Consider the following 22568-nt stretch of genomic DNA (forward strand, 5'->3'; position numbering starts at 1 on the left):
CAGGTTGGATGGGACTTTGAGCAACCTGATGTAGTGAAAAATGTCCCTGCCCATGGGCAGGGGAAGGTTGGACTAGATGATCTTTAAAGGTCCCTTCTCACCCAAACCATTCTCTGATTCTATGTAGTCAACACAAGATAAGGTAGATTATATAACATATATCAAGCTCACTATGCACTGTAACTTTCCTTGTCCTCAACTTTTTAATTATTTTTGGTTTTGTTGTTGTCTACCTGCATATAAATCTAATGTGTTGTAGGACAAATACAAAGACACATGTCCTCCTTTAGTGAACTTATCAAATAACGACTCCAAAACCATCTCTATTTTTTATCTCCCATATTGTTGGCAGTGGAAATTGCCTGCTTGGCTCAGTTGCTCTTGTAATTCTCCTTGCTCAAGTCTGTAATATCATTTCCAAATTGTGTATGCTCCAGGACCCACTGTCACTTTGAGCTTGTGGGTTACTTTCCTGGAAATTCTAACTAAACAGCTGATCTGTGATACAAGCTCCAACACATACTTCCATGTTCTCGCTGAGAATTCTTTTCTGTGCATGGATTGGAAAGATTACTTAAACTAACACATTTTATAATGTCCATTGTTTCAGTGTGTTTGCTTGAGATTTTCCAATGTCAAATACAGTCTTCCTATTTGACATTCAAGTTCAGGCAAAATTTGAAACAAAAAAATAGAAGGTGGCTTTGCATTGTAGTGGAAAATAGTAATTAGCTCTTTAGAGTATTTTCCTGATAATGTTAATCTTACTCGCATATTGTACACATACACGAAAAACGGATTAAATTATTTGACATGCACTTCAGGAATTGTCCTGGGCAGATCCTGCTCAAGGGATAATACTTTTATTTCAGAGTAAAAGGTATTTTAGAGCGAAGATGCCTTCTCAGCTATACTAACTAGTACAACTAGAATTACCTGCTTCTAGTATTAGATTGTGGAACAAAATCAGCTAATTTTGGTCAATAAATGTCATCTGTACTTTTAAGTTCTTGATAAAAAATAAAATATCTTCAGAACAGCCTGAAGCATTAGACTTAGCTTTACTTCTGCTTTACTGTTCAATCTTGCAAAATGATGGTAGTTATTTTTCTTCCTCTCTTAACAGGTATTTTATATTTTTAGGTTCAATAATGCTCACATTTACAACAGATTAAAATCATGTTGAAGAAGGAAAAAGAAATCAGCTTCAGAGCAGCAAAAGAAATTAGAATTTATAAATTGTAGTCATGCCATTTTGACCATCGGTAATTACACTATTTTTATGTTAATGCAGAAACCCCTTGAAAGAAGTATTTAAGCACTAATTATCTATTTACAAAAGAATGGCTTTGGAAATGCAGTGAAAAACATTGAGCTGTGTAGGGATTTAGAACAGATGTCATTTTTAAAAGACTGGGCATACTAAAAAAAGTGTTGGTTTTTATTGCATTTCTTAAATGTGTGATGGCTCAGATCCGTTTATACGTTAAGGCTCAGGCAGTATAGCACAGAAAACTGCACTGCAACACACTCTTCCAGTATTTCTCCAGTTCTGGGGAGCTAGTATGTCCTGAAGATTTCTGAATGTTAAACTGTCTGCTGGGAGTCTCAGGAAATATTTAAGCTGCTTCCCTGTATTGGGCAGATGACCCAGAACAACTGTTTTCCAGATACTCCTTCTGCGCTAGTGGTGAGAAGCCGTAGAAGCTATAGAGGAGCAGTAGATACTAAAGGATTTTTCCTTCATCCCTCCTTCCAAACAGATGCATGCTTTCGGGAGGTTTCTTGCACTTTGTACTAATCCTGAGGTTGTGTCTTTCCACTGATGGAGTTTCTGGCATGACTCACTTAAAAATGTCCTGTGATTTTTTGTAAGTATTGAGATCCCTAACCCCCCAAAATAAGCAAGTGAGTAAAAATACCCAGTCTTATTCCAGACCAGCAGACAAGTGTAGTTTTAGGAAGGTAGTGTGGTCCAGAAGCGTAGAGAGCAATCGGAGAACTGAAAGATCTGGAATGTGATTCTGTGAACTGTCATTGCCTCTGGCGGAGATATTTGAAAGAGCCTGAGGAAGACAGGCAACCAAATTCTAGTTAGTCCTCTTCAGATTTGACAGCCTCTTTATTGTTCCCTCTTGTGAAATTGTGAAAATGATGTTTGATCCACCTACCACATGAATGTGTTGGAGGATTAATTATTCTCAGTAAAGTACTTTGAACACCTACTGCAAAGCACTGTACACAAACATTAACCATTGTTATTGGTGCTCTGCACCTTGTACAGTGACATGACACACAGTTCTTTGTAGTTTTCCCTTCCAGAAAGTGACAGCTGGGAGATACTGAAAGCACCTTTGTGGGATCTGAAGATCTGCACAGGAATCTTGAGCAGTGTGCAGAGAGATCCACACAGAAATCTAAAATATTTTTTAGTTGTTATTTTTTAACACAGTTCTTTTATCTCTTTTGCTTTCATTGTACCCACATACATGTTGTAAGCCAAAAATAAAATACTCTAAAGGACAGAAAAGCTGTTGTAGAAAATTATCTCCTCAGAAAGATATATTACATATATAACTATTTTTATATATATTATATATATAATATAAAATAGACTCTAACTATTCCAGGAAGTAAAAAAGAAAAAATATTTCTGAAAATGGACCCTATGGCTTATGTAGATGGGGTTCTCAGACCACCAATTGCCATAATCTTAAGAGGACATGTCAAAAGAAGTTTGATCTAGGCAAACCTTGCAGCTGTACAGTTTTCTAGGTGTCTGGTTCTGACCGCTAGTGGACAGAAAGTACAGAGTTATATATCTTTTGGCTTGGCACTACAGCTACTCTAATGGCCTAGTTTGCAGCATGCATTGGGTTGGTTCTGCATAATTACAGGGTAATTAAATAAACCAGGGTAAAAGGAAGCCACTTTTCTTTTAGAAGTAATTTTGGCCAATTGTTAAACGTGTGTGGATGTATATAAAACACAGTATATTAAAGAGCCGAAGTTAGACTATTATCAGGTATTTTGTAGTTTAATTTGCCTTTATCTGTTTATTTTAAGAAATCCTGTTTTGCAAATGTGAGCAGTGTTGTATGTGTTCGCTAGTTTAGTATTTGATATAATTACTGGCTTTTACAGTGCAAGAATATCTAGAGCTAGCAGGTTACAGATGACTTAGGAGGGAGTGTTCATTTACAGTGTTATTCCAGATTACACACCGTACAAAAAGTATGTTAATGTGAATTTCCCAGACATCAGCCCCAGTGTTTAAACACAGAACTGTCAAAGAGATGCTAAAAAGCAATCTGAGACAGTTATGCAGTCTTTTTACTATATCACTCACTGCTGTATTCTAAAAGGTTGAAATGAGAGGGAGAAAGCATTAAGTGGGCACTTATATGATTGTCACTGCTTTTAATGAATACTAAAAATTCTGCTCAGTACAATACCAGGAGAGAAGCAAAGCACATCTGCTTGTACAAGTTTGCATTTATCTTGGTGAAGTTGCAAGCTGGTAACAATTGTAAGCTGCAAAGGAGGTCACTGGTTGATAAAGATACCTAACCTCTTAGTACAAGAGGAGCCTAGACCATAAACATCATGCATTTGCTTTTGAATTACTTGCAGTGTTGATACAGTTTACGGAGAAGATGACTTGCTGATAGAATGGGATGCACCTTTAAGCACACAAGAATTCTACTTTGAACAAACTCAGATGCAGAGAAATAGCAAACAAAGGCATATTGTTCAGTGCTTTGCAGTATGCAGTTTGTAGTTCAAGTAATGGTTCCCCAGCTTTTCAAGTTATTTTGTAAAAATTATGTTCACCATAAAAAGGACCTACTGTAGTTTAGAAGTTAAGAAATGCTGTGATAATTTTTAATTGGTGCATAAACATGCAAAAAATTAGATGTTCAGTTGATTTTCTTAATTAGTAATCTGCAGTAATGAAAGGAATAAACAAAGATGTTACTAGCTAAACAATACATATATTCTTATACACGTTATATTACCAGAACTACTATTAGATTTTTACAGTGAGCAAGCAAAGGCTAAGAAATTTCCTGAGGAGGGCTTGCTGTAATTGAGAGAAACTCCATGTATGTACTTAAGAAGTTAGTAAGATGATAATACCTATATATATATATATATAAGCTATATATAAGCTATATATAAGCTAAATATGATACCCCAGTCTTTTTGATAGTAAAATAATCTCAAAGATTAATAGTTTACATTGATTTAGGAGATTTAAGGTGGAATTTTTTGTCTCTTAGACTTTGTGTTGGCTCTTAGGTGTCTCAGAAGATGCCACTTAAGGTGTCTCATTCCTTTGAAGCCTCTCCTTCAGATAGGCATTAGCCTTCTTAGACACTTTCAGGAAACTTAAGGGAATATAATTATCCTTGAGGCCTTTGCTCCTCTGTTGAATATAGTAAATGACCTTTGAGTCTGCTGGGCATTTTCAGAGGGATATTGAGAGACAAGCGTACAGAAGTCTAAAGCATCATACTTCTACAAGTTTTCTTTCTGTGAGGAAAAGATACCCTTTGCTACAACAGCTAAATGAAGTGCAAAATTATGTGTCTCCAGCATTTTTCTGTGTACAGAGACAGATTACAAAAAAGAGAGGGGAAAATGTGGCAGGAAAGGTGAAGAGCCATGTAGCAGAGAAGAAGGAGAAAGAAGGGAAAAATCTCTCCTCCCATGTTAAGATAGAAGCTGAAAGAGTAGAGGGTGGCTTGGAGCCCCATTCCAAATTGGCAGAAGGCAAAAGTTGGATGTGGCCTGAAAGAGAAAGCCCTGAAGCCCAGGGCTGAATTGGAGCCAGTGTGTTTTTGACAGAATTTTGATGTGTAAATATTTCTGTTAGATTCAAAATCCAAATAGGATGAAGTGGCTAGAGGTTGATTATAGAGGAAAATAATTTTAATTTCTTGCAAGTTAGACATTATGGGAAGAAAACCCCCGCGTATTTTAGGGAAAAAAAGTGAAATTTTTCTTAGAAATGAAATTCTTATTCACCCCAAAATATTTTAAACTGACATTTTTCTTCATTTTGTTTCCTTGGTAATGTCAGAATCACTACATGAATTTCCAAATATATCCCATTCCATCCAAGTAGTATTTTAATAACATTAATACAGAAGACTGTTTAAGTAAAACTTTTCCAACCAGGTTTAGTTGTATTTCATCTCCAGGTTATAGAGATATTTTGGCAGAAGCTTCTTAGGTGCCAGAAATAGGGGGATCCCTGGTCTTTGGGCAAAAACACTTGTTTTGGTTAGTCAAAATAAGAGAACAGGAAAAAAATATGTAACTTTCCCCAAAATTCATAACTTTTCTTTTTTTTTTTGGTTTTAAGATGTATCTTTGACTCCCATAGCATATGTTCTTGCATGTTTCTTGGCACTCCTGAAGGGCAGATCTATTTCTTACATGCTTGCTGCCTTAATTTTACTGGGGAATGAAATTTTGTCCTGGATATGTGTGCAGAATTCCTGTGACAGCCATAAATTTTATTTAATATCTTTGTATACATAGAGCTTCTGTATTAATACCAAGTTTGCTACCTGCCCACCAGCAAAGCCATATGCTAGCATCAAATGTTAATTGGCTATCAGTTGGGTATTTAGTCCTACTCATCTGCTAAATGGATAGCACAAGAAACTTATACCAAAGTTAATGGAACATACTCTCTAGTCCTGCTAAATTGCTTGTCTACCATAGATTTGTTCCATTAGAATCACAACATGAAATGAGTTTTTAATTTCTTTCAGCATTACAGGCTCTTTAAAATTCTTGTCTGTTTTCCAGTGTAGACTTACAGAAACCTAGAATCAAACAGGATGGAAGGGACCTCTGGAGGTCATTGAGTCCAACCTCCTGTCTAAAGCAGGCCTAGTTAGAGCAGGCTGCTCAGAACCTTGTCCAGTTAAGTTTGAATATCTCTGGGACTGGAGATGTAACAGCTTCTCTGGGCACCTATTTGCTTTCTGACCATTCTCATAGTAGAATTCTTTCCTTATGCCATAAGGAAATCTTTAATCCATAGTAGAATTATTTCCCACTTGTGTCTCTTGCCTCTTGTTCTATCTGTGTGTGCCTGTAAGAAGAACCTAGCTGTGCCTTGTCTTTATCCTGAGGTGGTAATCGCAGACAGCAGGAAGGTCTTCCCTTCATCTTCTCTAGTCTGAACAGGCTCAGATCTCAGCTTCTCCCTGTGTGCCACATTGCCTGACCATCTTGGTGGCCCTTTGCTGGGCTTCCTTGAGTTTGTCAGTAGTTTTTATTTTACTGAGGAGCCCAGAACTGGACACCACACTCCAGATGTTGTCTTCAGAAGTGCTAGATAGAGGAGAAAGATCACTCCCTTTTTTCAGCTGGTTTAACTGTTAACTAATACAGGCCAGGATGTGGTTGGCTGTCTTTGCCACAAAGACACATTGCTGAGTCTTGGTGAATGAAGTTACTCCATCCTAGGTGCAGAACTTTGCATTTGCTTTTGATAAAGTTTATGAGGTTCCTGTCAGCCCATATTTCCAGCCTTTGGACGTTCCTCTGAATAGCAGACATACCCTCCAGAGTGGGTGAGCAGATCCCCACCCCTAATTCATCTTGTCTGCAGAATTGTTAAAAGTGCACTCCATCAGATCATCCAGGCTGTTAGGGAAGTAGTATTAGCCCCAGCATCACTAGCTGAGGGATACCTCTAGTGGCTGACTGCCAGGTGGACTTTGGACCACTGGTTCTAGTGAGCCCAGTATTTGAGGTGATACTCCATTGACCTTATTATCCATCTTTGGCTCAGCAGTTTGGCTGTAAGGATGCTATGGGAGATTGTGTCAAAGGCTAAGATGAAGGAGAACAACATCCAGTCTTCTCCCTTATCCACAGAGCTAGTCATCTCAAAGAAAGCAATTGTGTTAGTCTCGGGTATGATTTACTGGTGTTAAATCAGTGACGGCTGTTCGCAATCACTTTTATGACCTTCATGTGCTTGGAAAACTACTTTGTAGGAGATCTGTTCCATAATTTTCCCAGGCCTGATGTGAGACTTGGTGGCCTGTAGTTCCTCAAATTTCCCTTCTTGCCTTTTCTTGAAGATGGGTGGGACATTTGCCTTTTCCAGCCATTGGGAACTTTTCCGATCCCCGTGACGTTTCAAAGTTGATAGACCTGCGATAGACACATGATAGGCCTGTGTCCATCCATTGCAACACGCCAGTCAGGTGAGGTATCCCACCATGTCTCCATAATCCCAGACATCTCACAGCTGTCCACTGTGCATCACCTTCTTCCTCCTGGTTGTACCCCATGCTCTGTGTGTGTGCATACAGGTACCTGAGAGGAGCTCCAGTGAGGCTGCTTTTACAAGGGCAGTGCGAGAGCCAGGTGGGTTGTCCCCCAGCTGCTTCCTCACTGCGCCCATGCCTCCTCTTCACAGCATGACAACCCTTCGCCAACACACCTAATTTAAAACTCTTCCCACTGTATTAGTGAACCTGTTGGCAAAGATGGTCTTGCCCTGGTTTGCCAGGGGAATGCCGTCCTAGTGTAGCAGTCCTTGTTTGTCAAAAAGGGTTCTGTGGTCTTAAAAGCCACAGCCCTGTCCGCAGCACCAGCCAGGCACTGTTGTGTTGACTGTGGGATACATCCACTCCCACCTCAACAGTGAGCCCCCTCACTGGGAGTATTGAGGAGGCACCACTGGGGTCATATCCCCCTCACTGTTAGGTCAGGGCTGTCAGTCACCATTGATATGCTCAAGGTTGCTCTGGTGGTACCATTGGCACCCACACAGGTGAGCAGTCAGGGAACTTAATGTTTAGCATATGGCTGTTTTGGAAAAGAAGGCGGCAAAAAGAAAAAGGTAAACAGCTTAGCAAATGAAAATGTTAGGTGGTGCCTTTACTAAAGCTTGGTTTTGTGGAGTTTGTAAATGGAAGCTGAAAGGAACCCTCTGCAATGGGTACATTATAGCTACTGCTGTCTTTGGTAGGAATCTTCCTTAGCAAAATGCAGTTGTTACAAGAAGCCACGAAAACCTGCATGAGTGGGAGTTCAGCATTTTCAGCTCAGTTTGTTTAACAAGGGACAGGAAATGTGCTTGGTGTCTTTTCTACCCAGCTTGTCATTAGCACCCACCAGCAGGTAGGGAGTAAACTGTCAGCCTGGAAGTGTCTGAATTATCTCTGATCAAGAGCGGGTGACACAAAAAATAATAGATGTAAAAGTGGTTGTTCTAAAGCTATGGACACATGTAGAAACACAGCCATACAACAGCTATTAGGCTGTGTGCTCCCGGGGAGGGCTTGGTCCTAGCCAAGGACTGAGCCAAGGCTACAGACTGTGCAGCAGTCTGTGTCTAGGGATAAACCCCCATGTATTTCATAGAATCACAGAATCATTTAGGTTGGAAAAGACCTTTAAGATCATAAAGTCCAACCATTAATTTGTGTTGGAAGGACGTAATGGAATAAGAAAATACAGAATACTTTAAATAATAACATTAAAAAAGTAGTAGTAAGAAGTTGTAGGTCAGAAGTAGGAAAGAGTTGCTGCTTTAAGGTGGTTTTCAGGCAAATATTGATTAGATACTGCTAATGTCTGATGGATCTCAGTGCTGTAAAAAGTACTTGAAATGTTCAGCGTTTCTTGGGATTGTGCTGACACACCGTGTCGGACTGTGGTCCTGCTGCAATTGGTGTTGGTCCCTCTGAGGTCAGTGGTGGGAGGACCATGTTTGCATGCAAAGAGCTGTTGAGCGTTCAGTGTTGATTTCTGCATGTGGACTGGCGTGAGCATTGGTAAGTTTGGAGATCACACTGGAAGCAAGGAAGATGGGAAATGTATAGTCAGTATTGTGGTCTGATAGCTGAGGGCCATCATCTGCAGTGACTCAACTGGCATCTTACATGTATACTTCACACCAGCGATGCCCAGCCAAGAACAGGGTTTCAAAGATTTATACCTAAGGTTGACTTTGCATTTCGAGAACTCTTGGAGTAAAAAGCGAATCATGTTCTAAAGTCTTCTAGGGAACAAAGTTTAAACAAAATATTGTTAAATTTACATGCAAGCAGAAAAAAATAGCCATTAGACAAAAAAATTAAATTTAAAGGGTAAAGAGGGCTTGTGGAGACAAAGAGGGAAATAGGTTTAGCAAGTTGCTGCCTGTTAGGGAATGAAAGAAAAAAATCCCTGAGTTGCAAACTCATCAAAAACACAGTTGTTAATTGAAAAGCTGACAGACCTGTAACTACAGCAGCGCTTCTGGCCGCCACTATAATAAATGTAACTGTACATTTAGAGTAATTTGCTAATTTGCCTAAGTAACACCCACAGACAGCAACATGACATAAATACATTAGTGGAAGCAACAACTATAACCAGCTCGTACAGGTTCTTGGCTGCTAGATGGATGGATCAGATGAGCTGGAAAAGATTTACAAAACAGAACAGAAATGGAATTGTTAACAATACTGCGGCATTTTCTTTATTTTCCTATTTCCCAAGAATGCTTTAAGGCCTGTAGATGCCCATACATATTGTAGCATGTAAGTAACATTTTTAACTTGTGTGTGCACGTGTGTACACACCTGGAAAACTTGCAGAGATGGAGTACACATCTGTAAAATGCTAAGCATTAAAAAAAAAAACAAACCAACAACATTTACATCTCACGTATTCTTTCAGGTAAATAATTGAATCTCCAGCATCCACTGTGTAATTTACAATGTCTGAGAAGACTTTCTGTTAATAAATATTCTAAAGGCACCTGTGTGTTGGGTCCACAGGAAAGACTGGAACCTGTACAATCATTGTTCCTAATACAGTTGTTACAGCTATCGGAAACTTATGCTGCAGAGTCACCCAAATCTTTTCATTTGGCAAATAATGAGTTCAGCCACATGGCATCTCCTCTGGGCTAGCACTGCTTTTGGTCTTCTGTTTCCATAACTGAATCCTACTCATGCCAACTTTTGCCATTGTGTATTGACTGGTGTTTTACATTTTCTAAATATCCTACCTCTAGGTAGGCTTGGGATCTTTACTAAAAGTTTCTATGTTATCAAAACCACATTTTAAAAATAAAAAATTACAAGGTTGCTGCTATGTAAGGTGGGTCTCATTTTCAATGAAGTATTTCTTTCTGGTCCCAGTCCTCCGTTCTGATCGTCTTCATCCTGATGCAAATTAATAGTACAGAAACAAAGCCAATGAATGCAGCTTTACACAGTTTCTGCCTTTTTTCCCTCTCAGATACGCTTAGAAAGTTTCTGTTAAGCTCTTTCAGACAGGTGATAACCTGCTCTCAAGGGCAAAATCCAGCTGATAGCCAAATGTGGAGTCAGGTGGAAAGTTTCATTTGCAGTGCTGCTCTCAGGAAGAATCCACATCTGTGGGCATATATATGCTTGCCTTCAGCAGGAGGTTGTTGTAAGGTTTTTCACTAAATACAGGTTGTAAAATATTCTTGAACATGAGTCACTTTAAATTATAGTCCATGGATCCAAGGAAGTCACTGAGAAAATGGAGCAGGAAAAAAAATCTGGGATAGAGGTGAACTGCAAGACTTCTCTGTGGGATGTGGAGAGCTAAACCCAATCCCTGTCTTGCTTAAAGGCTTGATCTTAATGCCAGGGCAAAGGTGGCAGCAGACCCCTCTGGCTTACCCAAGTTCTGAGTCTGTAAGGACCCGCTCAGTACAAGCTGATAGAGACCACAGCTCTGGGAGAAGACGGCTGATGTTATTTTATGAAGCGTTATGGCTGGTCTTCTTTGAACCCTAATTTCTGTCAAAGAGTTATCATCACTGTCACAGTAAGTGATACTTGCAGCACAAATGGCAATTAACCAGAAGTAAATAGTAGAGCAGAAGTCTGCAGACAGGTTTTTAAGGTTGATGAGTTGAAAGTAGTTTCAACACATTAATGCTAAGCATTCTAAATCACAGCATGCCCTGAAAAAGACTGTAATGTAATTTACCTGAAATCGCCAGGAATTACAGTAACACGTAGTAGGGATATGCTCAATTGTTTCAAATATGTCTGTGTATTATAGGAATCAATAATAGTTTGTGAGTGTGTCTTTTTTTCTTTGATCAGATTTTCCATAAAACAAATAATTTGTTTGTTTTTCACTGTTTTAGGTAGCCTGCCCTATGAATACAAGATTGTGATAGCAGGAAATCATGAATTGACCTTTGACCAGGAATTCATGGCTGACTTAATCAAGCAGGACTTTTACTATTTCCCCTCTGTTTCTAAGCTGAAGCCAGAGAGCTATGAAAATGTACAGTCTCTTCTAACAAACTGCATCTATCTTCAAGACTCTGAAGTGACGGTGAGGGGATTCAGAATATATGGCTCCCCTTGGTAAGCAGGTTTTTAAGCATACATAAAAAAAATATTGTTGATTGCTATCACATCAGCCATTTTGTATGCATCTGCTATATTTGGATTGCTGTGTTAGGAAGAAAAGTAATACTCAGATTGATAAAGTTTTTATATTTTCTTGTAATGAGTCATTCCTGTGACAAACTAATGTGCTTGTACTATGGTTATTGTTAGCAAATAGTGATGGGAGAACGGAAAGATAGTGGGCTCTTTAAACTCTCAGCCAGGAGCAGTTCTCTAACATATAGTCCATGCAGGGGTTTTTTGTGTCCAAAAATATGTTTTCTATACTTAGTGAATCTATATAAGTACAGGTTAATTGTATTGCAGGGGTACATTCTTTTGACGATTTCCATCCTACAGATATTAAGGTTCATTAGTGTATATCGTATCATATAACACAGGATGCTTGTGTCAGTATTTGTTCAGGCTTTTTTTTTTTTTACATATCCCTCAGAATCTTACTTTCTTTTATACAGTAATAGCTTTCCTCAAGGTATAGTTGAACTTCTAAACTAAAGTCAACAGATCAGTGGCTAGTATTCAATGGATTTTGCTCTACTGCATAGGGTGAACACTTAGAACTCTGTGACAGTATGGGATGTGACAGATGGGCTTTGGCTTCCTGACCTCCACTTGGACCTCCTATGTGCTGCTTCTGTGTCTCTTTACTTATATTACTTGACTACTATGTTATTTTCGCTAACAGGACTGTAAATTGGGTCTTTTATGAGCATTTGGTGTACATTTTAAAATAAGTAAAAATTTATTTCAAAAGGCAGGTTTTTAAGGGAATCTGTTATTCATCCTTTTAAAATCACATCAGGCTGGAATGTAGCAAACAAGTTGTCAAACCTGATGCATATACCCCAATGTGAATTTTCAGTGTGAATAAACTGTGAAATCTCTTGGATTATTTTTTTTTTAATGAAAATTGGCATTTTCCCATTTGGTTACTTGAGATGGGTGTTAATTTTCTCTGAGCTTATTATTCTACATTTGTCTACATTAAATAGCTTCCCTCTTAAATGCGCCCTTCTCTCCCTCCCTCTTAGATCTCCAGATCTTTCTGGGTTTTTTTTTCAACCTACCCACCTGCTGTGTTGTAGTTCATCTGCCTCTTGTGTCTACTGTGTATTCAATCAATGTACAATTTACTTCATTTTCCAAATTATTAGGGAAGATATTAGATGGTATCAGTCCCAATATTAACTTCTGAGAAATGCCACTTGGCATCTCTTCCCATTTTGATGTTCAACTGTAAATACTGTAATTATGTTCTGTTTACAATATGTCTGGCAACTTCATATCTTCATTGCAATATTCGTAACCAGGCACCATATTTCCAGTGTCAGTAATAATTTTCCAGGCTGTAAAGTACCAAAAGTCTCACTAAAGGCTAGATAAATTAAATTAAAGCAAAATGCTGTCTATAAAGTAGCACTAAGTAGAGGCTAAAGGAAACCACTTGAACTTTCTGTGTATGATTAGATCTGTAAAAATCTGTTGAGAAAACTTTTGTCCGCCCACTAACCCAGAAATAATATTTCTGTAAAATCAGATCTGCCGCATTTCCTTTGTGCGTTAATCTTGTCATTTTGCACAAGTTGTCTAAGCTCTCTGGTATGACCCGTTCTTCATGAAAAAAGATTGCTTTCCATCTTTTATGTGTCTTCGGGTTATATCTAAACTTCCACACTACATGTTTCACAGTGTTGCTAACTCATCTCCCACCCCCTTATGGTCCTGGAAGATGAGTGTTGTAAGGTCCTTTGAAAATCTTTGCTTACTCCATATGGGAGAGAGTCTTGATGAAAGTCTTCCAGCCAAAATGTTTTTTTTGCTGGTTATTATGCAATGCTGAATGAAGTTTCCGTGCTAATTGATGTCATGTCCAGTGGAAACAGCAGCAACCACAATAATAGCAGTAATAATTTGCTCTTCATTAGTCTGTCAGACAGCAGATGCAGAACAAAAGTCACATCAGCCAGTCCACCAGTCAGAAAACTTAGGGTGAGAAACAGCTATTTTGTGTGGGTTAAACTAGCTGCCTGCTAGATTGAAGGATGTGGTACAAGTCTGTGCCTACTCTTCACTACTGTTCTTTAGCATTTCTTTTTGTTTCTATACTTCATTCACCCTGAAAAGGAGGCATGTCATAGCCTCTCTGGGAAATGAATCTCAGTTTCTTTCCATGTCATAGTAATGTAATCTCTAAAAAACTAGAACTTCTGTGAACTTCCCATGGTGAATCTTTTTTTGCCCTTGCATCATGAAGCCAGTCCTTTGGAAATCCTTATGAACCTCGTAAAGACTTTAAAATTTAGAGTTCTTTAAGATTTCAGAACTCAGTAAGAAAGCTAAATTTCATTCAGTTCCTTGTTTGGTATCCTAAAATATTTTTCTTTTCCAGCTTTGAAAATATGCATCTAGCTTTTTTGAATGGATTTGTTTAATTGGAGAACTCCTAATTACAGTTTATGTTTGTTGTCCATATATGACTATTTAATGAGAAGGTCAGCTACCTAGAAATTAAAAGACTGGGGCCCCAGATCCTGCCTTTTCATTTCTGGTTACAGCCCTGACCTTCTATCTTACGTTGCCCTTTGTAAAAAGATGTACAAGCTAGAGATATCCTTCCTTTATAAAACAGCTTCATCAATAGTTGCAAAGTACTTTGAGAACACTAAAGTCTGAGTGAATGCCTACCTGCATTAACTTAGAGTGTTTACCTGTAGACATCTGTGTTTTTATATGACCTGTACACAATTAAATTGGACTTCTGCTTACCATGTTTTGGTTGCACAGTAAACCATGAGAGCTTGATTGGTTTGCATCGCGTGCCAGTCTCTAAGGCCTTTTAAATACATACCATTTGTGTGTGGTTAAATATTTTCAATAGCAATTGGGTATTTTGACCTCTATTATTATCTAAAACTCAGCGGTTATTTTTAATTGCATAGAAGAAATGGGACACTTTTGTCTCAGAAACCAATACTCGTAACTCTCCTGGGCTCCAAGGGCAAGATTTCAAGTGCCAGATTGAGCCTCTACTCACTAACGAAAATTTAACTGCCTTAAATGTTAATTATGCTAGTATTATCATCAGGCAGGGAGCAGCCATTTTGAAATGCAAGCTGCAAAGCACAAAAGCTGCTATTTAGGAATTTGTATTTGCAGCACGGGTTTCTTGGACCACGGATCATGAGTATAGATCAGGAGGGAGAGGAAGTATAAAAGTATTAGATGCTTCATGGGAAACTTGGAATACCAAGATGTTAAATGTGTCCAGAGCAACCTTGAATTTTAAGGGTGGCTGTGTTTGGCCTAGGGGACTCATACTTTTGACAGTCCACCATACAGTGTTGGTTTTCAGATCCGAATGAGCAGGGCATCAGTGAGAATGCAGTGTGCTTCTTTTTAGTGTAACTCAGATGCTGGGAGCCGTTGGATTTTTTCCCCGTATGAATCCTGGACACCATGTTTTTTTAAATAAAAAGCTAGGCACAGAAAGATGGACTCTGGGTTTCATCCCAGCAAAACCCAGGACATGGCCAGAACATATTCACGGACCTGGAAGCAATTTTGTGTACAGACTAGTCATAGTCTGCTATGAATGTAAAACAAATACTTTGGTGCTTCGATAGCATTTATTGTAAATTGGAAAGCATCTGGTTGGACAGTACTTTTAAAAAACCTTATTTATTCTGGACTACTATGAGAAAAGTCAAATTGACAGATTGAATAACCCGAATAATTCTATATAATGTATTTTTGACTGCTAAGCCTTCCCAAGGGTGAAGCCATTTTCCTAAGGGGTTTAATTTGTTTTTCAGTAACATACATAAGTCATAACATAGAAGTAAAAATATGGCAAGCAGGAACACCAGAGAGGTGGCAGAGAATCCATCCTTTGGTGTTTTCAAGACTTGGCTGGACAGTCGTGGCTGACCAGGTGTAGTGCTGGTGAGTGGTAGGGAGTGCTAGGTTGGACTGAAGACCTCCAAAGGTCCCTTTTGAGCAATGTTTCTGTGATTCTGTCAGTCCCACTATGGAGCTAGAGCTAGGTGTCAGTGTTGATACCTGAAATGAACAGGTATCAACAAAATCCTTACACTAGGGAGCTTTGTGGATGATATCAAACTCCCTACAAGCAGTAAATAAATGGTCCTGACAGGTGACTGGGAAGATGAGAAGCCAAGATAATAGTGGAAATTTTAATTTGGATTTGAAGCAGAAGGTCTTTCTGTGTCATCAGGCCGAGTATTATCTCTATGATGATGTCGTTCACGGAACCATATAAATAAATGATTACTGAGTGTTTCAGTTACGGATTTTCTATTATAGTTCATTACTCCCACAATGTGTTATTATTTTGCAGGTAAGAGTTTTAGTGTTAGCTACAGCTGGAATGAAGATAGGCTATACAATCCACTTGTGCCTCTGTGCTGCTAAAGGTTTTAATTGCACAATTGCACACTGTTTGCACAAAAACCTCTGATGCATTCAGTACACAAGATCTGCTGTGCTTGCTGAATCAGTCAACTATATATTATTCCTTTCACAGTCATTATTCAGAATGGCCATATAAAAATAAATGCCTGTAATGGTACATGTACAGTTTTGTATCAACCTGAGAACACCTCTCTGAGGTTCATACTTGCATGTGTGATCCTGAGTGTAGCTACGTCTGCTTCTCTGCTGCACAAAATTCCAGTAATGGACTCTGCCCCACTATGTTTTTTCCATTGAGTTTTTTACAACTCCATGAGTAAGTAACTTGGCTCTCTGTTCTCCTGCTGTGTGCAATAACTAATGATAAGACCTGGAGATGAATAAATTGACCTCTGGTCAATAATCAGAAGCTATTTGTGTCTGGCAAAGGTTATACTGATTGTTCCCTCAATGTCCAATATTGCACCCCTGCCTCAAATTTATAAAAAAGGTGTTCATCTGCAGAACAGCTATTCTGTGTGTATACACTGATCTTGTGGAAAATGGCAGGAATTCTGTTTTCTGTTTAAAGGTGGATTATTGTGTGTTAGTGGCAGGGTAAGAGTACACATTTTACTTGACATAGCAAGGGAAATGCAAGTGACAGAAAGAAAACGTCTTCCTAGCCAATGAACTTCCATAATGCTTCTAAGCAGCTGTACACAACTGCAGGAGAAACTTTGGTCCTCCTGCTTTCAAACATGCATCCAAGGTTGCAGGAGAGCATTTTATCTCTTCCAGTCCTTTTTTTCATTTTCTGCAATGTGGGAAAGGAAGGGACAATCAAAGCCCTCTTGCCAAACATATACAATTCCATTATTCTAAATGACTTATCAGCCAGGGTAGCTTAAAGAAGCTCTTTAGGATGAGATTGCCTCCAGACTCATTATCCAGAGAGTGGATTTTTGCTTGGCTTTGATCGGAGAGATCTCTTCCTGTGAAACAGAACCTCATTTTTCTTTTTGCAGAATTACAGGTTTTTTCTAGTATCTATGTATTCTCATTTCCTCCTTCATTCTTTTGTTATAGGCCATCTGGAAGTTCAGAAACTTTCATTTCCCAGTCAGGGAAAATGGGAGAGTGAAGATTAGTATCAGCCTAGAAAGACATTTGTGACCATTTGTCCTGAAGTAACAGATGCCCCAGGCTGGACCTCTGCATTTTTGTAGCTTCTTTCTAATGCAACAGTGTGGCCCCCACATGTTTACACATGGGCCATCAGCTCTCATACAACATTGTTGATCAGATAATGGGAAGCTGAGTGAAGAAAGTAGGGTGCGTGTATGTGGGGAGTGTTCTTTTTCTGTTCAAGTACTGTTTTTACTGAGTTTAGCATTCTGGACCAGGGCCATTCAGAGAGCTCTGGCTATGTCAGAGATGGCTGAATTCCTTCCAGTGCAAAAGACGTGATGAACCTGTAGGTTGCATTAGTGAGTATCAGTCACCAGCTCAGCCCAAAGCAGCCTTGACAGGGAGCTTATTCTCCAAATCCTTATCCCACTTTCTTGTGAGGGCTGGAAATTTGTTCTAATCTGTTGGTGCTTTTCTTAGTGTGCTGCAGCTATTGCAGTGTGCAGCTGAGTGTCTTTTATGCAAGCTGTATAGTCCAGTGTGATCAGTACTGTTTAGCTATAGGTGTGTAACTCTCATCTGGTTTGTTATTTTCTTGTCTGATTTGTTTTTTCATCACAGAGTAGGTGCATTTGTCATACTTATTCTCAAATGTTGTTTCCTTAATGTGTGTGTGTGTGTGTGTGTGTGCGTGCGCATGCACATGTACACTTTGGATAGAAAGACTGGTAACTTCCATGTGTAATTGAGGTAGTTTCATAGAACATGCAAAGGGCAAAGTGAGGCAGACTTATTTTTGTTCCACACAGACTCCAGACCACCCATACCCTAGGTCTCCGTTTCAGTGCTTTCCCCCTCCATCTTTTCAAGAACAGCTATAATAGTCTCTTTCATTCCTCACTGAACTCAGTTTCCATCAGTAAAATAATGTAGCAAAGATTTATAGTTAATTTCATGAGAGGGACACGCTTTCATTTTGCCAGTGATGAATCATCTAATGTTTACTTTCCCAGACCTTGTACAAATCTTTACCGTCATTGAGGTGAACATCAATTAATATGAAACTGTATTAAAATAAAATATTGACTTCATTTAACATAATATACCTCCCAAGCTGGGAGCGTGGCTTCCAGATAGAGCAGCAGCAGCAGCAGTGCAGGATGTTAATATTGCAAGTTTCGTACCCGGCAAAATTCACAGAAAATAATAACTTCTGCCTCAGTGTGACCACTGTGATTCTTAGTTCTTATGCCCCCTTTCAAATCTGCAAAAAAGCTATTCCGTACCTTGCACATGACATGAAATATGTAGGGACTCAAAAATTTGTGTTACTGGACAAAGCCATACTAGAAGTTTTCTAAGGAAAATATAGCTGACGCTCCTATGTTTATCTTCTTTCTGCACCCTCACTTGGTCAAAAAGATAAAAATACAAATAACTAAACAGCAAAGGATTCTGTACTGTTTTTTGAAGCTATAAAATATCACTCTAAAATTCTTGCAATCCTCAGATTAAGTAGATTTTTGAGCAGGTGGCTTCTTTTCATGTCTAGCTCTGCCAGTGCTATAGTCTTATACAGATGGATGTGGTAATGTTGGATGTGAACATATTATAGAACGCTGGGTTTTGTTAGCTCAGAAACTTGTTTTAAAAATGGTAGATGTTCCCTGGTTTTTAAAGTTGGGAACTATTTTAGAGGGTTTTTTAGTTAGTGACTTTGAGGCAGGCAATGTGAGTAATTTAGGTAGTGTGACGTGGTTGCTGAAGAAGATAAAATTCATGACTGGGAATAATAGACATCACTCATTATTTAGAACTGCAGTATCTCAAGTTTCAGAAATTTTGGTGAGAAGGTTGCCATCCAAGCCTACCTGATGTGGCTGCATTACTATGGTTAGAGTCCTGAAGATGTTTTATTTCAGGAATTCAGTAAAAGGTAGGTAAGATGTGACAGGTGTGTAAGAAATAGCAATATGTTCAGAAGAGAGAAAACAAAATTAATCATCCTGCTAAAATATATTAATTAACAGTCTGAGGCACATAGATACAGGTTTAATTGTATTTTAATAGAATGCTGGAGTGATATTTTTATTTCCTCTTCCATACTTATCAGAAAGCATTTTCAATTTTGGAAAGTGCTACTTCTAAAAACACTTAAAACCACAATACACTGTAGTTTAGTTTGCAGCATATGGAGAACATAAGAATGATTTTCCCTGCAAAATGATTTTGATCTATTAAATTCAGCTGTTCAGGGAAGGTGGTGGGGAGAAATGTAGGATGTTGAACTCATGAAGTGTGAAAGGTTTTCCAGTGGCAGCAAGTGAGACTTAAGCGTGTGTTCTGGCTGTTTTAGCATCAGAAACAGATTGGTGGATCATTTTTATTCTCATTTTTTCTTTCTTTCTTTTTTTTTTTTTTTCCTCTAATGGCACTTTGCTAAAATTGGTGCATTTGACGTGATAAACATCTTGGAAAGTGGGGTTTTTTTATATGACTTGGAAATACAGGAAAGGTGAGTCTCATTCAGTAGACACTAGGTATACAGGTGCTGTTGCTCATGTGAACAATCATACTGAATTCAGGAGAGGTCTTTTTAATGAACACTGCAGTACAAATTAAGTGACTGAAATGAATTAGCAAGAATCATTAACATTGCTGAAAAAAAGAAGTTTATGGAACAAAATAAAAATTCTCTAGACTCCAAGTGAATTTTCTGTAGCGTGTTAAAGGAACACAGTTGTTGTTAACTAATTAAACTCTGTAATAGGTGTGTGAGCGAATGAAAATGTAAACTGAACTACAGCTATTGTAGCCCATAAATATCATCAGAGTCAGACCAATGTGATAAATTCTAGTTGTTATGTGCTCCTGAGAAATTTTATTTTTCCATTTCCCACAAGATTTTTTTAAAGTCACAGCAGTTTAGAATATCCCTTTTTTCTTTTATTAACAAACGTTCCAGAAAATGTTTTCCCAATGTTGCCTGGGGCTGAGGGGTCTGGAACAGTTCAATCCTAGAATTGTCACAATAGAGGAAAACCACCTTTGGAATAGAGGAAAGACAAACACCTTTGCATGCTGCTTGCTTGTCCATGTTTGCGTATTGGGGATATGGATCAATTCTCTAACGCATTTCACAGTGACCTCTTGCAGAATGAGCTGAATTAGTTACTGAAGCCAAAGATGGTTTGTGGGCACTTGCAGTTGTGTTCCTCCACTGTGTTTGTACAAGTGTGCAGGACGTTACAATGCCTGTGTATGTATGCATGTATGCTGAACATAGGCCAGAAGTTACGTTGATTTCACGCAATGTTTTTGGGCAAGTCCATCTGAACACATTGTGCAGCCTTATATTTCTGTATGTGAGTGGGGATTTGCATTTACTTGTTTTGCTGCAATGTTTCTAGCCTTAGTTAAATCTGGAAGCAGTCAAAAAATATATTGCTTTGGTTTAATTAGTTTGATAGAAAAACATCCTTTCTTGGGCAGTAATTATTAGTTGTGTATTATTAAAAGGAAGTAATTCACATTCAGTTACTTAGCAGAAATAATTGAATCTTCTGATCCAGTAAACTAGCTCACTTTGGATTCAGCTGGTTTTTAATTTAAGACCTATAGAAGAGGAGACCTGTAATCTCACTACAGGGAATTGGCTTCACTTTCCTGCAGTTCATAAACCACAAGAGTGAAATTGCAATCCCCCACAGCAGTTTTCTCTTTATTTTTCACATTTGCTTGAAAGTTTAATTTTATGAGACAGAGCTGATTTTAAAGTTTAGAGGGTTTTTTTTTTTTGATGTTTTGGTGCGCTTTTTTTTTTGCATTTTTTTCTGGAACAAAAGGACTACCAGCTCTATCTGTAGTCTGGGCTGTAGTCTCAGACAGCAGCAATTTGAGGATGTTTCAAAGATGTAAACACAGTTGGGTACTGTGATGAGCCCTTTGGCTATGTTCCAAGAGAAACACAAATAGCTAACTAGTTTGGACCAGATCTACATGGAGCTGATTCTCAGCTGGAGTAAATTGGCAGAGCTCCACCAGCTTTTGAGCCATTTACACCTGGTGAAGAATCAGCCTCCCTACTTCATGGTAGCTTGTATGTATGCATTTTCCATAGGTTTTTACAGAGTTGATGCGTTACTACATCAAGAAGTACATGGTGACTTTGTGTTGTGCTTTACATGAAGAGCTGTAAATAGAGCCACCATCACAGGGGCTAATTGTTACACAGTTACTCGAGTTGTTTCTCTTTTCCCTGACCAGCTTTTATGGGGAAAAGTAATTTACCACTTGTTGTGAAGTTGTTTAACATCAGAATACTTCCTTTGGATTTTTTGTTCATATATTAGTTTTATTTAATAAATTAGCATCATTTAATAAGAATTAATATGAAGATTTTCTTCCATAGTCAGAAAGCAGAGTAAATTGGAACCAATATTACAATGCAGGGCTGCACCTGTGTGTCACATATTTATAAATATGTAATTTACATAAGTATATGATATTTTTTTTTAAAGGTTATCTCAGAATTCCTAGTTAGCTGAGTGATCATCCAGGTACTAAAGCTGTACCTTTTTGTTATAGACAGTTATGTTGCAGCAGTTGGTTTCTGCTACTATACTGTGGGGTAAATTTAGGACTGCAGGAAAATATGACTTCGGAATTTGGGATTGCTTGGATGTTTTTCACTTCAGGTAGAAACATAGCATATGAAGTATCAGTATGTGCTTTTTTAAACAAGAAGTTCATCTGTTGCTAAATTGAAAACATTAAAAATAATACAGTTTGTGCATATATGCACATGTGCTGTATTAATTTATTAGTTTTGGAAGCATTTTCGTGCTTGTTTAACTCAAAATGGCTTTGAATTTTCTAAGGAAGAGAAGGTAAAAAACCAAAAAGGAAGGAAAAACAGAAGAGAACTGGCAAACAGTTAGTCCATATGGCCTAATTACTCCTGGTATTTTGAGAAGAGAATGTAAACCTGTTGAGTTACTAAACTGAGAAGTGGCTACTGTGAGGGCCTTTTCTATCAATTCTCAGTGCACCTACTATATATTCTATGTATTTTAGTCACGTTTCATCTAGGAGAGTCCCTCCAGGAGCTGCACTGTAAAAAACCCCACAAGTGTAGCATCTCCATTTGAAGGGATAGTCCATCTTCTCAGTTAGCAAACTTCTGCAAAGTCTTAGAGGACTACGGTAAACTCTACCTGGATATGTGAAATAACGTTCTTTATCTGTCTGGTCATTTGGTAGTGAAAAACTGTAAAGATGCCATGCATAAATGTGCCTCAAATTATTTTTCCTTATGGATTGGCCTATTCGTGTCAAGTTTTCCATTTGAAATGAAATGGTGACTGTGCTGTGGACAGAGGGGCTGTTAATTCCTTAGCTCTCTTAACCCTTCTTCTTTCTATGGCTATCAGCAATCAGTATCTGAAGTACAGTCTGGATAACCTGGCTGTACCTATATTTTTACATACTGAGAATCAGAGAGACTGAGGGAGCAGACTGAGACATCAGGAACTCAAGACCTTAGCATTAAATCCTAAGACCGTACTGGAAGTCTGCACAGTTCTACATCTGTAC

General features: G+C 38.4%; 1 protein-coding gene across 1 annotated transcript in view; it reads left to right on the plus strand.

Moving 5' to 3' along the window:
- Positions 1–22568, plus strand: part of MPPED1 (metallophosphoesterase domain containing 1) — a 63822-nt gene that overhangs the window by 24921 nt on the left and 16333 nt on the right. The window contains exon 4 of the mRNA XM_055809198.1: positions 11162–11387. Coding sequence (XP_055665173.1) covers positions 11162–11387 — 226 coding nt within the window. The remainder of the gene's footprint in view (positions 1–11161; positions 11388–22568) is intronic.

This window comes from Falco peregrinus, chromosome 6, assembly GCF_023634155.1.
Source record: "Falco peregrinus isolate bFalPer1 chromosome 6, bFalPer1.pri, whole genome shotgun sequence".
NCBI classification, from domain to species: domain Eukaryota; kingdom Metazoa; phylum Chordata; class Aves; order Falconiformes; family Falconidae; genus Falco; species Falco peregrinus.